The sequence below is a fragment of the Puma concolor genome, chromosome B1 (assembly GCF_028749965.1).
Source record: "Puma concolor isolate L17-30 chromosome B1, mPumCon1.1.hap2, whole genome shotgun sequence".
NCBI lineage: Eukaryota > Metazoa > Chordata > Mammalia > Carnivora > Felidae > Puma > Puma concolor.
This window is the reverse complement of record NC_141670.1, coordinates 174,569,043-174,585,243: the sequence shown is the minus strand read 5'-3', so window position 1 is coordinate 174,585,243 and position 16,201 is coordinate 174,569,043. Positions and strand designations below refer to the sequence as shown.

General features: G+C 37.2%; 1 protein-coding gene across 1 annotated transcript in view; it reads right to left on the bottom strand.

The window, feature by feature from the left end:
* The window catches only part of RFC1 (replication factor C subunit 1), an 89,145-nt gene that overhangs the window by 69,138 nt on the left and 3,806 nt on the right, over positions 1-16,201 (bottom strand). The window contains exon 3 of the mRNA XM_025921430.2: positions 3,136-3,264. Coding sequence (XP_025777215.2) covers positions 3,136-3,264 — 129 coding nt within the window. The remainder of the gene's footprint in view (positions 1-3,135; positions 3,265-16,201) is intronic.

Sequence of the window (16,201 nt, the reverse complement as noted above, 5' to 3'; positions counted from 1 at the left end):
AATATGATCCTGTCAATCGATGCAGAAAAGGCCTTTGACAAAATCCAGCACCCTTTCTTAATAAAAACCCTTGAGAAAGTCGGGATAGAAGGAACATACTTAAAGATCATAAAAGCCATTTGTGAAAAGCCCACAGCTAACATCATACTCAATGGGGAAAAACTGAAAGCTTTTTCCCTGAGATCAGGAATACGACAGGGATGCCCACTCTCACCGCTGTTGTTTAACATAGTGCTGGAAGTTCTAGCATCAGCAATCAGACAACAAAAGGAAATCAAAGGCATCCAAATTGGCAAAGATGAAGTCAAGCTTTCGCTGTTTGCAGATGACATGATATTATACATGGAAAATCCGATAGACTCCACCAAAAGTCTGCTAGAACTGATACATGAATTCAGCAAAGTTGTAGGATACAAAATCAATGTACAGAAATCAGTTGCATTCTTATACACTAACAATGAAGCAACAGAAAGACAAATAAAGAAACTGATCCCATTCACAATGGCACCAAGAAGCATAAAATACCTAGGAATAAATCTAACCAAAGATGTAAAAGATCTGTATGCTGAAAACTATAGAAAGCTTATGAAGGAAATTGAAGAAGATATGAAGAAATGGAAAGACATTCCCTGCTTATGGATTGGAAGAATAAATATTGTCAAAATGTCAATACTACCCAAAGCTATCTACACATTCAATGCAATCCCAATCATAATTGCACCAGCATTCTTCTCGAAACTAGAGCAAGCAATCCTAAAATTCATATGGAACCACAAAAGGCCCCGAATAGCCAAAGTAATTTTGAAGAAGAAGACCAAAGCAGGAGGCATCACAATCCCAGACTTTAGCCTCTACTACAAGGCTGTCATCATCAAGACAGCATGGTATTGGCACAAAAACAGACACATAGACCAATGGAATAGAATAGAAACCCCGGAACTAGACCCACAAACGTATGGCCAACTCATCTTTGACAAAGCAGGAAAGAACATCCAATGGAAAAAAGACAGTCTCTTTAACAAATGGTGCTGGGAGAACTGGACAGCAACATGCAGAAGGTTGAAACTAGACCACTTTCTCACACCATTCACAAAAATAAACTCAAAATGGATAAAGGACCTGAATGTGAGACAGGAAACCATCCAAACCTTAGAGGAGAAAGCAGGAAAAGACCTCTCTGACCTCAGCCGTAGCGCTTACTCGACACATCCCCAAAGGCAAGGGAATTAAAAGCAAAAGTGAATTACTGGGACCTTATGAAGATAAAAAGCTTCTGCACAGCAAAGGAAACAACCAACAAAACTAAAAGGCAACCAACGGAATGGGAAAAGATATTTGCAAATGACATATCGGACAAAGGGCTAGTATCCAAAATCTATCAAGAGCTCACCAAACTCCACACCCGAAAAGCAAATAACCCAGTGAAGAAATGGGCAGAAAACATGAATAGACACTTCTCTAAAGAAGACATCCGGATGGCCAACAGGCACATGAAAAGATGTTCAGCGTCGCTCCTTATCAGGGAAATACAAATCAAAACCACACTCAGATATCACCTCATGCCAGTTAGAGTGGCCAAAATGAACAAATCAGGAGACTATAGATGCTGGAGAGGATGTGGAGAAACGGGAACCCTCTTGCACTGTTGGTGGGAATGCAAACTGGTGCAGCCACTCTGGAAAACAGTGTGGAGGTTCCTCAGAAAATTAAAAATAGACTTACCCTATGACCCAGCAATAGCACTGCTAGGAATTTACCCAAGGGATACAGGAGTACTGATGCATAGGGGCACTTGTACCCCAATGTTTATAGCAGCACTCTCAACAATAGCTAAATTGTGGAAAGAGCTTAAATGTCCATCAACTGATGAATGGATAAAGAAATGGTGGTTTATATACACAACGGAGTACTACATAGCAATGAGAAAGAACGAAATATGGCCCTTTGTAGCAACGTGGATGGAACTGGAGAGTGTGATGCTAAGTGAAATAAGCCATACAGAGAAAGACAGATACCATGTTTTCGCTCTTATGTGGATCCTGAGAAACTTAACAGAAACCCATGGGGGAGGGGAAGGAAAAAAAAAAAGAGGTTAGAGTGGGAGAGAGCCAAAGCATAAGAGACTCTTAAAAACTGAGAACAAACTGAGGGTTGATGGGGGGTGGGAGGGAGGGGAGGGTGGGTGATGGGTATTGAGGAGGGCACCTTTTGGGATGAGCACTGGGTGTTGTATGGAAACCAATTTGACAATAAATTTCATATATTGAAAAAAATAAATAAAATAAAATAAAATAAAATAAAATAAAATAAAATAAAATAAAATAAAATAAAATAAAATAAAATAAAATACATGTCTGTTTGGAGCAAAAATTATCACACTGAATGTGGAGTACTGGTGCCTGGGTGGCTCAGTTGGTTAAGCATCCGACTTCAGCTCAGGTCACGATCTCGCGGTCTGTGAGTTTGAGCCCCGCGTCGGGCTCTGGGCTGATGGCTCAGAGCCTGGAGCCTGCTTCCGATTCTGTGTCTCCCTCTCTCTCTGACCCTCCCCCATTCATGCTCTGTCTCTCTCTGTCTCAAAAATAAATAAAAACGTTAAAAAAAAAATTAAAAAAAAAAATGAATGTGGAGTATTAACACATGTAGCTATAATACATATAGTTAAAACATAAACGATGGTGGTAAATAGACCTGTAGAGTTGCAAAACTCATATCTCACACAAAGTGGAACAATATTAACTCAGACACACTATTGTAGCCATCACCTGCTTTCTACAGTGACACTGTACCTTAACTTCTCTGAGGCCCAAGGAAGACAAGGAAAGAATAAAGCTTTCCTCCAAAGTTCTCCTTCACCAGAAGTCCAACACCTTTCACTTGGGGCTCATGTCTTTAAGAATAAACTTTGATCTTAAAATACAAAGTTTTAACAACTGAAAAGGGAAACAAGCAATCTCTCCTATAGGAAAACAAGCAATGAATGCAGGAAGCTGTATTAATTAGAAATATACTTGTCTTCCTTCTCTGCAAAATGAGTTGAAATCTATATTCATTTCAGGCTCGCATAATATCAAGTCTAGGAACTGAATTTATTTAACTTTTTATACAGTTCAATACGGTATCTGGAAAACTGACCTTGATTTCCTTTATTCCTTTCTTTGCTTTTAAAGTTTCTTCAGCAGACTTTGTCTTCTCATTCTTCTTCACTGTGTCAGTCACAAGTTTCTTTCCACTTGGTATAACCCCAAAGAATTTCCGAATATCCTAAAAGCAAAAATGGACGTGCATAAACAAACATTAACGGCACAAAATGTGAATTTCACTTGCAAACGGGGACACCTTACACACACTGGTTTGCCCTCAGCAATTTCTTCACAGTGCAATAACTCCACCATGTGCAGCAGCGTTCTTTTCATGTGCAAAAGTTTACTGATAAAATTACCTGGGTTAAGAACCATTCGCCTAATGAAAAATAGTTATTAAGTCTCAGAATTTGGCAAAAGCAGGACAAAAATGAGCAATGAAATTGTTCTTAACAACAGCATAATTACTAAAGAGGCAAGTCATATGCGCATATTCATCCCACCTCCCCAGGCACAGTGAGAGAGAAGACAAATGTTGAAGAGTATAATCCTTGCCCATGGGATTTATACTCCAGTTTGAAAGAAGGATACCTTTCACAACCCTGATCATTTAAGGCTTAATAACTTAAAACTTAATCACTTAATAACTAAAAACCTTGAAGTTACTCTTCTTTATATGATTTTTCCAAATTCTGAATTAAATATTTTATGCGTATTACAATATTCTCTTTAATTGCTCTAACCCTTTGTGTTAAGCTGAAATCAAATTAATCATAATGAAACATTTACAATGTAATTTACAATTAAAATCACTCACTTTTATCTTTTGCATACATATTCTTCCCTACCCTTTTAGATTTTAGCTTTGAACATGGGACGGTGTAGAGAACAGGAATAGATCTTGGAATCAGAAAGCCTCAGTATGAATCTCTACTCCACTGCTTTTTATGTGTGACCTTGGGCAGGTTACTTTAATCTGGTTTTTCATCAGTAAAGTGGGACTAATACTACCTACACTTTATGAGGATAATTAATGTTGGCTCAGTAAAAAGCTTCCCTTTCCCTCATTTATGAACTATTATTCCTTCATATCACTGAAACGTCTCTACTTACAATTATCTCTGCTCCCAGGCAAGGATATAAGGAACACAAAATAATGAGATCTGAATAAGGATCTGAATTCCTAAGAACTGGGTTCAAGAGCCAAGTATTCTCCTCTTCCTATCTTACGTTCCTGAGTTTTCAATCCTTTTAACCTGTTCCCTGTTCCTCTCTTTATTGTGGTGAGCAAAATGCCTGTTGAAAGTACTTTGCCGGGGCACCTGGGAGGCTCAGTCAGTTGAGCACTGACTCTTGATTTCAGCTCAGGTCATGATCTCAGGGTCACGGGATCAAGCCCCACTTTGGGCTCAGCACTGAGCATGGAGACTGCTTAAGATTCTCTCTGTCTCTGTCTCTTGTCTCTCTCCCTCTCTGACCCTCTCCCCCACTCGTGTGCTCGCTCGCTCTCTCTCTCTCAAATACAAAAAAAATTCTTAAAGGTACTTTGTGAGGTGTAAGAAAGTTAACAATTCTTTCCTAGAACCTGGCAGTAAATATCATACTCTTAAAATGTCACAAATCCCAAATAAGCATGTTATGCACACACAAAAATAGCTTTGTGTCTAAGCAAATAAACAAAGCAGATAAATGAGGTACACAGACACTAAATTTCTTTTAAAAGATTATAGACCTCTCTGATTTTATGTTCTCTTTTGTAAACTGCTTAACACAGAAAAGTCACAAATCCATCCTAATAAAATCTAAGTCTAAAAAATATTGTTTACAGAATGATACTTCACCTATGAGGCTAAGACATTTGTGTCAAGTGCTAAATAAAGAAAAATAGGCAATAAAGAAAGGCACAGTCTTCCATATAACTTACAAAAAACTGGGTTTGCGGTTGACAACTATTTATTTACTTTATTGCTTCTGGAGGAAATGACAGTTTCACACCAGAGTTTCACTTTTAAAATTACCAACTGATTTTTCATTCAAATGGTGGTGACGGTTTGCACGCATGCATGCACCCTTACACACAGCACAACACGTGTACCATGGAAATACCAAAACTGAATATTAATAATCAGGTTAAAGTCACTGCTGGTTTTCAAACTGTATTAGGCACACAAACGCTTACAACCACAAAAGAAAACAAAATATAATTCAGGAAATGGAATGGTTGGTTTATTAAGGCTCTCTGACTTTTGTGTTTCATACTCCTCAGCATTGTTACTTTTCCTTCCTAACTAATCCTTTCTATTCATATCCCCTTTCTCTTCCTTTTCTTTATTCTACCCTACTCTCACTCCCCACCCCCTTATACTCTGATGGCAGCAGAACAGTAAAATAACAACATTCTGATCTATCCCAATACACACTGAAAATCTAAACTTTTGGAAAAGAATTTTCATCACAAGGAAAGCCAATTAACTCACACCTTTTAGGATTATCTCCAATGTGAGCAGCCATCTTGTATATAAACATCTAAAAGACAAGGGTCACTAATTTGGCCTTAGAGAGTGACTTCACTTTACCCTTCAATTAACATTCCCTTGTCTAGTACTCCCAGTTTTCAAACATTTCATGAAATGGCGAACAAGTCTAGTGGCTAATCATACTCCCAAATAATAGATCTAAACATCACTCTTGGGGCGCCTGGGTGGCTTAGTCAGTTAAGCACCCAACTTTGGCTCAGGTCACGATCTCCCGGTTTGAGAGTTCAAGCCCCACATCAGGCTCTGTGCTGGCAGCTCAGAGCCTGGGGCCTGCTCCAGATTCTGTCCCTCCCTCTCTCTCTTTGCCCCTCCCCCACTTGCACTGTCTCTCTCTTTCTCAAAAATAAACATTAAAAAAAATTTTTTTAATTTAAACACCATTCTTGAATGCACAAAATAATTATTCCTGAGTATATGAGAAGAGGGAACAGATTTTAATTTACTTTTATGATCTTGGCAAAGGGAAAGTCTTCTAAGTATAACATCAAAGCTAGAAACCATCCATAAAGGAAGACAGATCTGACTACATAACAAGAAAAGATGCCATAAACAAAAGTTAAAATACAAGTAACTAACTTGAAAATATCTACAATATATGGTGTATATAGAGGGTCCCTACAAACCAATAAGATAGCTGAGTAGAAAAATGAATTTGCTAGTAAGCAAATTATAAAAAATGCAAATAATCAACAAATAATAAGAGATGTTCAACTTCACAAATAATAATCAAATAAATTGAAGCTGGATTATTTTTCTCTAAATGTTAAAAGACTGATAATGCCCAGATTTGTCAAGGATATGGGGGAACAGATGCTCACAAACTATTCTGCTGTAAAAGTAAAAACTGGTATACTGGAGGACAAAAACTCATCTGGAAGACAATCAGCAATACTTGTCACAATTTTAAATGTGCATATCCATTGTCCCAGGAAGTCCATTTCTAAAAGAAATGATAAAAGAAATAACATTATTTTTATTTGGGGAGACCAAAAAAAAGTAATAACTCTTCTTATTTTCTTCTTCAACAGTTACTAGTTGAACAATTCAGGTCAAATAAGGCAAAAACTTAGGCAAAAATCACATCAAAGTTAAAACAAATTTTAGCACAGATAGCTAATAATAACAAGTTTATGTGCTTTTACTTACAGCTACTGGACACAGATTTCTCTCTCTTGATGATTCTGTGAGGTATATAAGGCAAATAGAATATCTCTGTTTTATAGATAAGTAAGTGGAATTAAGACAGACAAAGGCTTTCTATCAGTTTTGCCATTTAGTACCGGACACTTGGGATGAATTACATAACTTCTCTGCCTCTCAGTTTCCTCATGTTACCACCTGCCTCATAAAATTCCTGTGGGGATTAAGGTGGCAGACCAAAAACCTCCATCACAGAACCTGGTCCTCCAAATCCCTTTCAGTTTTCCACTTGACCATGATTGCCCCTTCATAGTTTTCCTGCAACTCTAAGGATCTATGCAAAGTAGCCATACCCCACAATTAGCAGTATGGCATTTCCCTTCTCATTCCTGACAAGTCTGTATGCTTAGAGGCGGGCACTGTGCCAGGGACTTAGAACACAAACAGGAAAATGCCCTCATGAAGCTACCTAGGAGTCAAATTAGTATATAAAGAATTAAATACAAAAGAGTGCTAAGACAGAGCTTCTCACAAAACTAGAAGACAGGAACAACTAACACAGAGACCTTTCCAAAAGAAGCAACACCTGAACTGAGTCCTAAGATGATTAAATGAGATGTTTTTTTAAGTAACCTCTACCCCCAACGTGGGGCTTGAACTCACAACCCCAAGACCGAGAGTCACATGCTGTACCGACTGAGCCAGCCAGACTATACTTTTGATAGTCATATAAATCTGAGTTTGAAGGCACCACTGTTAAGTTCCATAGAGCAGGCCTAGCTCCCCACTCTATCTCAAGCACAGGGCCAGCACTTGAGATAATGTTGGATGAATGCAATGGGGCACCTGGCTGGCTCAGTCAGTAGAGCGTGTGTGCGGCTTTTGAGTTCAAGCCCCACACTGGGAGTGATTACTTAATAATAAAAGCTTTAAAACTATACGTATCGGTTGAACACATGAGCAGTTATTTCTTTACATCTGGGCTCCCTCCAAAAGAGAGGTTCTTGATTATGTAAAATGAAACTCATGGTAGATGTGTTTTTAAAAAATTGAGTATTAACATAATCTTTAATTGAGATTAATTTTTTGCTATGACTTTACCTATTGCTTTTGACTTTAAGAAATTTTAAGTGGGTATTAAATTAACACTTATTGTGTATTAATTCTGAAATAAATTATTAAAGTTGACCTATAATTAACCCTTGAAATATGGTACTCTCTTGTCATATTATAATATTGTGGCTACAAAAAACAAAATAGTTTCACTCTTTCTACAATATTTCCTCTTCTTCAAATTTGTTTTCGCCAAACTAATTATCTTTTAGAAATCATATATACCTCTACATATAATCAATGTTAATGATACAGCAAAGCCTAGCACAGGCCTCAAGAAATTCTAAGATACCAGTGAGTAAAAAAGAAGTGTGATCTGAAAAATTTTTAAGTAATCACAGGTTCTATCCAGGAAGAATTTTAAGAACCTGCATCAAATTCCTCTTTATTCCTTCATTCATTTATTCATTCAACAAATATTCACTGAGAGCCTGCTATGAACCACGAACTCTTCTCAGTGCTTGGAATAAACAAAACAGACAAAAGTCTCTGTTTCTGTGGAGGTTTCATTCTACTTTTCTATTCTTGGTCTTTCTGTCTTTAGAAAATAAAGCAAAACACAGGAAATAAAGAACAGACAATATAAAGCACAGAAAGGGAAAAGAAATAGAGAACATATGATTATGGAAGTATCTGCCTCTCCTACTTGCCCTAGAATCTGCTCAGTCTACCTAAGAGGCTGCTCCCAAGAAGTGAAAAAACCCAATTCTATTCTTGGTTGTGTTGAGGAAGATGTGTGAAATTCTAAAAGCCATAATAAGTGTAATCACATGAGTCCGAGACTACTCTTTCAATGAAATACTGGGCTACAGAAAGTTTTCAGGTGTACCTGATCCAAAAGTACTAACCAACACCAGCAAAATTAAACAGAAAATGGAAATTAATTAATTTAGATTTTTAAAAAATAAGTTCTCCTTCAAACATGCATAATTGGAATAACTGAAACATTTAAAACTCTTTATGCCTGATCTAATGATTTATTTCAACATTTTGACATTTCACCACGGTTAATGTAGTCTGATTATGGTTTTTATTCATCCAGAAGTCAACTTTTTACAGCTGACTTCAGATCTAAAAAATCAAATTTACACTATTTCAATGAAGACTGAAATTAAGTTCAAATCGAAAACAGACCTACCAACCTAAGTGTCCACTGACAGATGAACAAAGACCACATGGGGTTTACACACACACACACACACACACACACACACATATACGTGTATATTATATATATATAATATTATAATAAATATTGTATTATATATGTAATATAATACACATATATATATTATTCAGCCATAAAAATAATGAGATCTTGCCATTTATGACAACATGGATGGGCCTAGGGGGTATTATGCTAAGTGAAATTAATTCAGACAGAAAGACAAATACCACATGATTTCACTTATATGTGAAATCTAAAAAACAAACAAAAAGCACAAAAAGACCATAAATACTGAGAACTGGTGGTTGCCAAAGGGAAGGGGGTTGAAGAGATAGGCAAAATGTACAAAGGGAAGTGGGAGATATAGGCTTCTAGTTATGGAATGAATAAGTCACAGGGACAAAAAAGTACAGCATATAGAATACAGTCAATGGTATTGCAATAGCATTTTATGGTGACACATGACAGCTAAGCGTGTGGTGAGCACAGCATATAGAGTTGTCAATTCACTATTTTCTACACCTGAAATGAACGTGTGTCAACTATACTTCAATTTAAAAAACAAATAATTGGGGGGCATCTGGGTGACTCTTGATTTCAGCTCAGGTCATGATCTTACGGTTTGTGGGATCAAGCCCCACACAGAGGCTGCTCAGGATTCTCTCTCTGCCTCTCCCTTGCTCTCTCTCTCTCTCTCTGTCTCTCTCTGTCTCTAAATAAATAAGTAAGTAAGTAAGTAAGTAAGTAAATAAATAAATAAATAAATAAATATGTTTTTTTAATAAATAATTGTGGGGCACCTGGATGGCTCAGTAGGTTGAGCAACCAACTCTTGATTTCAGCTCAGGTCATAATCCTGGGATCATGGGATAAAGCTCTATGTTGGGCTTTGTGCTGATCATAGAGCCTGCTCGACATTCTTTCTCTCCCCCCCACTCCTGCTCTGTCTCTCTCTCAAAGCTAAAAATAAAAGCATTTAAAAAATAAATAGGGGCACCTGGGTAGCTCAGTCAGTTAAGCATCCAACTCTTGATTTAGCTCAGGTCATGATCTCACAGGCTTGTGGGATCAAGCCCCATGTTGGGCTCTGCACTGACAGCATAGAGCCTGCTTGGAATTCTCTCTCTCCCTCTCTGTCTCTGCCCCTCTCGCACTCCTGCTCTCTCTCTGTCAAAAATAACTAACTACACATTAAATAAATAAATAAATAAATAAATAAATAAATAAATAAATAAATAAATATTTAAGAAAATAAAAAATAATTTAAAAAAATAGACCTACCACATAATAAATACTGTATTTCTCTAGGCTATATTACTTATTGTCATTAAATGTTCAATAGATTAGAGGGGCACCTGGCTGGCTCAGTCGGAAGAGCATGCAACTTTTTTTTTTTTATGTTTATTTTTCGGAGAGAAAGAGAGAGAGAAAGAACAAGCAGGGGAGAGGCAGAGAGAGAGGGAAACGCAGAATCTGAAAACGGCTCCAGGCTCAGTGCTGTCAGCACAGAGCCCAACACAGGGCTAGAACTCACGAGATCGTGACCTGAGCCGAAGTCAGACACTTAACCAATCAAGCCACCCAGGCGCCCCAGCATGTGACTCTTGATCTCAGGGTTGCAGACTCAAGCCCCATGTTGCGTGTAAAGATTACTTAAATAAACTTTAACAAAAATGTTTGATAGATTAAAGTAGAAAGGGCTAGAAAAGATGTTTTCATACCAGTAAATTTTCTATTCTAGTTAATTTCTCTTTTATTGGAAATAAAGTTTATTTGTACTTCATCAAATACTTATTAAAAATGTACCATGTGCCAGGCACTGTACAGCAGTTCCCTATCCTTGTGGCTCCTGTCCCTGCAAAACTTATACGCTAGTATAAGATGCTGTCAGTAACAGGTTGCCTATCTATTAATATCCAAAACGTGTGCCAAGTAAACAGAGGCGTGGTCTTTTCACTAAACACACCAGGGTTTTGTTTTGTTTTTTACACTTTCGTGGATCTGACAAAAGCTATGAATATTTTCCACAGAAATATGCAAAAACACACTATAATAAAAATTTATCCCCGGTTCCTGGCACAGAGCTCCTAAAAACCTTGGAATTTCCTAAGTGACAGAAGTGTCTTCTGTTATTTACAATCAGTTCTTTGGATCACACCTAAGTTTATACTAATGAGGCAACGTAGGATGGAAACTGGTCACTAGAAAGGCCAAGAATGGGAACTCTCAGCCCCACTCCTAGTTCTACAGGGAGAAGAGGTGGACTGAAGATTAGATTATAAAGACTCTTGAATAAGCAAGGTTCGATGTTTGAAGAACTTCTGGGTTAGTCAACATATCAAGTTGCTAGGAGGGTGGCATACCCAAAGACAGCACGGAAGCTCTGACCCCCCAACCCCCCATATCTTACCCTACAAACCTTCTCCTTCCCTTTAGCTGTTCCTGAGTTGTAGCCACATAATAAACCAGTAAATATAAGTAAAATGTTTCCCTGAGTTCTGTGAGCCACCATAGCAAATTATCAAACCTGAGGAGGAGGTCCTGAAAAAGCCAGTCAGTCAGAAGTATAGGTGGACTAGGGCTTGTAACTGGCTTCTGAAGTGGGAGCCACTTTGTGGGACTGAACCCCTTAACTTATGCAGTCTGCACTAAATCTGAATAGTGTCGGAAGTAAACTGAACTGTAGGACACCCAGTTAGTATCAAGAGAACTAGAGAACTGACTGATGGCAAAAAACACCCCACACACATACAAAACTTTGCATGTAATCTAAAATTCAGGGGTTTTCCCTGAAACCTACTAATGGTTCTCCATGAATCCGAAATCAAAAACTTCTGATCCACATACACTCAAGCTAACTCACATCCATCTCAACCTCAGTACCAAGTATATACACACTGATACCTCCTAAAGCTCTCCTCAATCTCTCCACCCCACACCTCCCCTAAGTTCCATATCACGTAGCCAATAGTCTGCCGATACATCTCTGTCCAAATGCCCCAAAGATACCTCCAATCCATAATGTCCAAAACTAAGCTCGTATTTCTGTGGGACTTGCTTCTCTCCCTTTATTCCCCACCTCAATGCATAGCACCACCATTCACCCAAAACAGAAACCTGGGTACTGTTTTTCCTCCTCACTCTGACTCTCCACCTATTCATCCTATCTCTCAAATATTATTGTCCCCTTCCCTCTTTTTCTTTTGCCAGTGCCCAGAGTCAAGGCATCATTTATTTACTTCTTTAATAAACCCTTAAATAGGACTTGCTCTGTGCCAAGCAATAATTTAAGCACTTTAAAAATATTTACTCATTTAATCCTCATAACAACCCTATGACTTTTTTAACTTCAACGCCAGAATTAAAAAAATTAAGAATGCCAACAAGATATTCTCTAGTAAAAGTTTTGAAATTTAAGATGCTCTTAAACGTAAGCAAAAAAAGACTTCTTGCATTTTCTACCTTAAGGTGTAACTAACAATTCTACAACACTATTAGAGAGAAGCATCACCTAGTAGGCAGCCCAAACGCAATTTTAACATACATAAGCCAAGACAAAATACCCAACTTTGCCAAGTACTCAAAAAAAAAAAAAAAAATCTTGCATTTTTAGAGTCCTTTACCTGTACCAAGAAGTTTCCAACTTGGTTCATTATATAAATCCACTAGTAGAGTTAGAGATGAAAAAAATTTTTGCAATAAATACTCCTAAACCCATACAGAAGTAAGCTTTCACTGACCTCTAGCTTTAGAAGGTCAAAGTACAAAAGCCACTATATATTTACTTGGAAGTATAATCAAAACCTTCAAGTTACTTTTTTCCACTGCTGATGAGCTCAACCAACAAACAAGTTATATTTGCCTATCAAAAATGCAAAAAGAAAACAAATTATGTCACTCTGTTCACTTATCTTTGAAAGGTACAGGATTTTATGCAAAGTAAGTATGGCAGTGCTCTGTAGAGTAGTTGCCACAATGTATCTTGGCTTCACTTCTCTACTTTGAAAGTAACAAAGAAATATAAATATTTCTGATTAATATTTTTAAGTCAACCACCAAATCCACAAGAAGAAACTGATTATCAACAAACTTCACAAAACCTGTCCAAATATAAGAATCTTTTATCCTGAAAAACACTAATATACAAATTATATATCTGAGTAATATACACAATGATTTAACTGGTAGCACAGCAGAGACAAGCTGTGGAATAAAGTATTTAAAACTATATTGAGGTCTTACACTTTGAAAGCAAAAAGTTGTTAGAATGCTTTCCCTGAGATCAGGAAAAAGATGCAACCACTCCCATCACTTCTATTCAACACTTGTGAAGGTTCCAGCAAAAGCATTTAGGCAATAAAAAGAGAGAGACAGAGAGATAAAAGGTACCTAGATTGGACAGGATGAAGTAAAACTATCTCTATTTACAGATGAAATGATCTTATATAGAAAAAAATCCTAAGGAATCCACGAAAAAAACTATTAAAACTACTACATGAGTTCAGCAAGGTTGCAGAATACAGATCAATATACAAAAGTTTCTACACTTTTGCAATGAACAATCCAAAATTGAAATTAAGAAAACAATTCCATTTACAATATCATCAAAAAGAACAAAATACTTAGAAGTAAACCTAATAAAAGTGTAAAACCTATACTCTGAAAACTATAAAACACTGTTTAAAGAAATTAAAGACGTAAACAAATGAAAAGATAGTCCATGTTCATGGATCAGAAGACATTCTATTGTCAAGAGGGCAATACTCCCCCAAATGATCCACAGATTCAACATCATCACTATCAAATCCCAGCTGGCTTCTTTGCTGATTCTAAAATTCATGTGGAGAGTCAAGGGACCTAGAACACACAAAATAATCTTGAAAAATAACAAAGTTGAAGAACTCATACTTCCTGATTTCAAAACTTACCACAAGGCGGGGGGCGGGGGGGGGGAAGGGCAGGCAGGGACTTACCACAAAACTACAGTAAAAAAGACAGTGTGTTACTGGCACTAAGATAGGTAGATAGGTAGATAGGTAGGTAGATAGGTAGATAGGTAGGTAGATAGATAGATAGAGGAAAAGTACAGAGAATTAAAAAAAAAAAAATCCTCACACTTACGGTCACTTGATTCTTAACTAGAGAGCCAAGATAATTCAATGGGAAAAGAAATGTCTGCAAATGGTGCAGGAACAACTATCCACATGCAAAAGAATAAACATGAACCCCTACTTCACACCCTATACAAAATATTAACTCAGGACGCCTGGGTGGCTCAGTTAGTTGAGCATCTGACTCTTGATTTCAGCTCAGGTCATAATCTCGGGGTCACAGGATGGAGCCCCACATCCAGCTCCGTGCTGAGCATGGAACCTGCTTAAGATTCTCTCTTTCTCTCCCTCTATACCCCTCTCTCCCTCCTGCTCACTCTCTCTCCAAAATAAAAAATAAAATTTAAAAATTAACTCAAAATGGATCAAGGTTAAAGGTGAGAGGTAAAACTTTTAGAAGACAGGCATAAATCTTCATGACCTTGGATTAGGCAATGGTTTCTTAGATACAACACCAAAAGCTCTGAGGAAGTGATGACTGAGGCTTGAGTAATAAGAAAAAGGCAGACGTGTGAGGAAGGATGTGAACAAGGAGATGAAATAGCAAGAACAAGAGCAGAGACAGAACCAGCCTAATACACTCAAAAGACAGAGAGCTAAGAGAGGTAGGTAGGGGCCTTATAGGTCACCTACTACTACATATGGCAAAAACTACACTATAATAGGGTGACAGCACTAGTCCAGGGGGAGCATTCCTATAGTAAAACTCAATGCAAAAGGTATCCCCTAAAATGGGGCATGAAGCAACTCAGATGTATTTAGACATGACAGCTCTTCAAACAGGCTATACTCTAGGTCTCATGTGTGTTTGATTCAACCTTATGCATGTGTTCAATAAATTATACCAGCCAACAAATTACATATGCTGATTTCTTAAAAATGGCATCTCAGGTTTCATTCACATTTTGAGCATGTTATTAAATTCTAATAGCAACCAAATTGTTGACATGACTTCTTTTCTATTCTTTTTATCTTTAATTTTGTTTCAATTCCTTTAATAGACATTATGTTCACATGGTTAAAAATTCAAGAGTAAAAAAGTCTGCTTCTGATCCTGCCTCTCAGACACATATTTCCCATCTTCAGAGGTAGCAAATGTTATCAGTTCCTTGTGTATCCTTTCACACTTCAAATAAAAGTGTGTATATTCTTTTCTCTCTTTCTCTGCATAAAGTGAAACTTTACATACTGTCCTACACCCTTGTTTTTTAACTAAATTATCTTGACAACTGTTTTATATCAGGGCATAAAGTTTTCTCTTTTTTAATGCTCACGGAGTATTGGATTTTGTAGATATAGTATTTTACCCCTTTATTGATAACTTCAGTTAGAAAATATTTAAGAAAAAAAAAATGTAGCCCCCAGGGTAAGAGTTGTAAACGTCTATGGAAGGGCTTCAGAAGATATGCAAATTCTCTTAAATGTTGTATACATGCCCATATGTATTTCTGTGGGCAGAAAATTTGCATACCACTCACCACATTATCAAAGGGAACTGTGACCCAAAGTTAAAAACTACTGTATTACAATATAACTTGTGCCTAGGTGTTCAATAAATCTACACTGAACAGAATTTTAGTCTGGGGTTTTGCTAACTGTTGTACTAGAGACAGAAAGACTAAATTAAATACCAATGCAATCCAAAATTCTTATCTATGTTATAGAACCTTTCCCTTCAGCAAAGAGCAAAACTGACCCATCTGACCCCTACTTCTTCTCTTAGAAGAGCTTTGTTTTTCATCTGCATGCGAACAAAAGTACTAAGATAGAAAAGAACCAAAACTTAAAGTCCTTGAATGATCAAAAGTTGACTATATAAACCATTGTTCACTGTAACTGACAACATCAGAGGCATCTTTGATACCCTTAAACTATGCAATGTTCCAGAGTCCTTCCTAATAAAATTAGATCATTGGTAGTCACATAGTAGTATACCTCCACATGCTAGGTGCCACAAAAAAAGCTTTACACATATTACCCTGTTTAATCCTCAAGCTAATCACTTAAGACAGCTATATTTTACCCCTTTTTACAGTTAAGAAAAACACA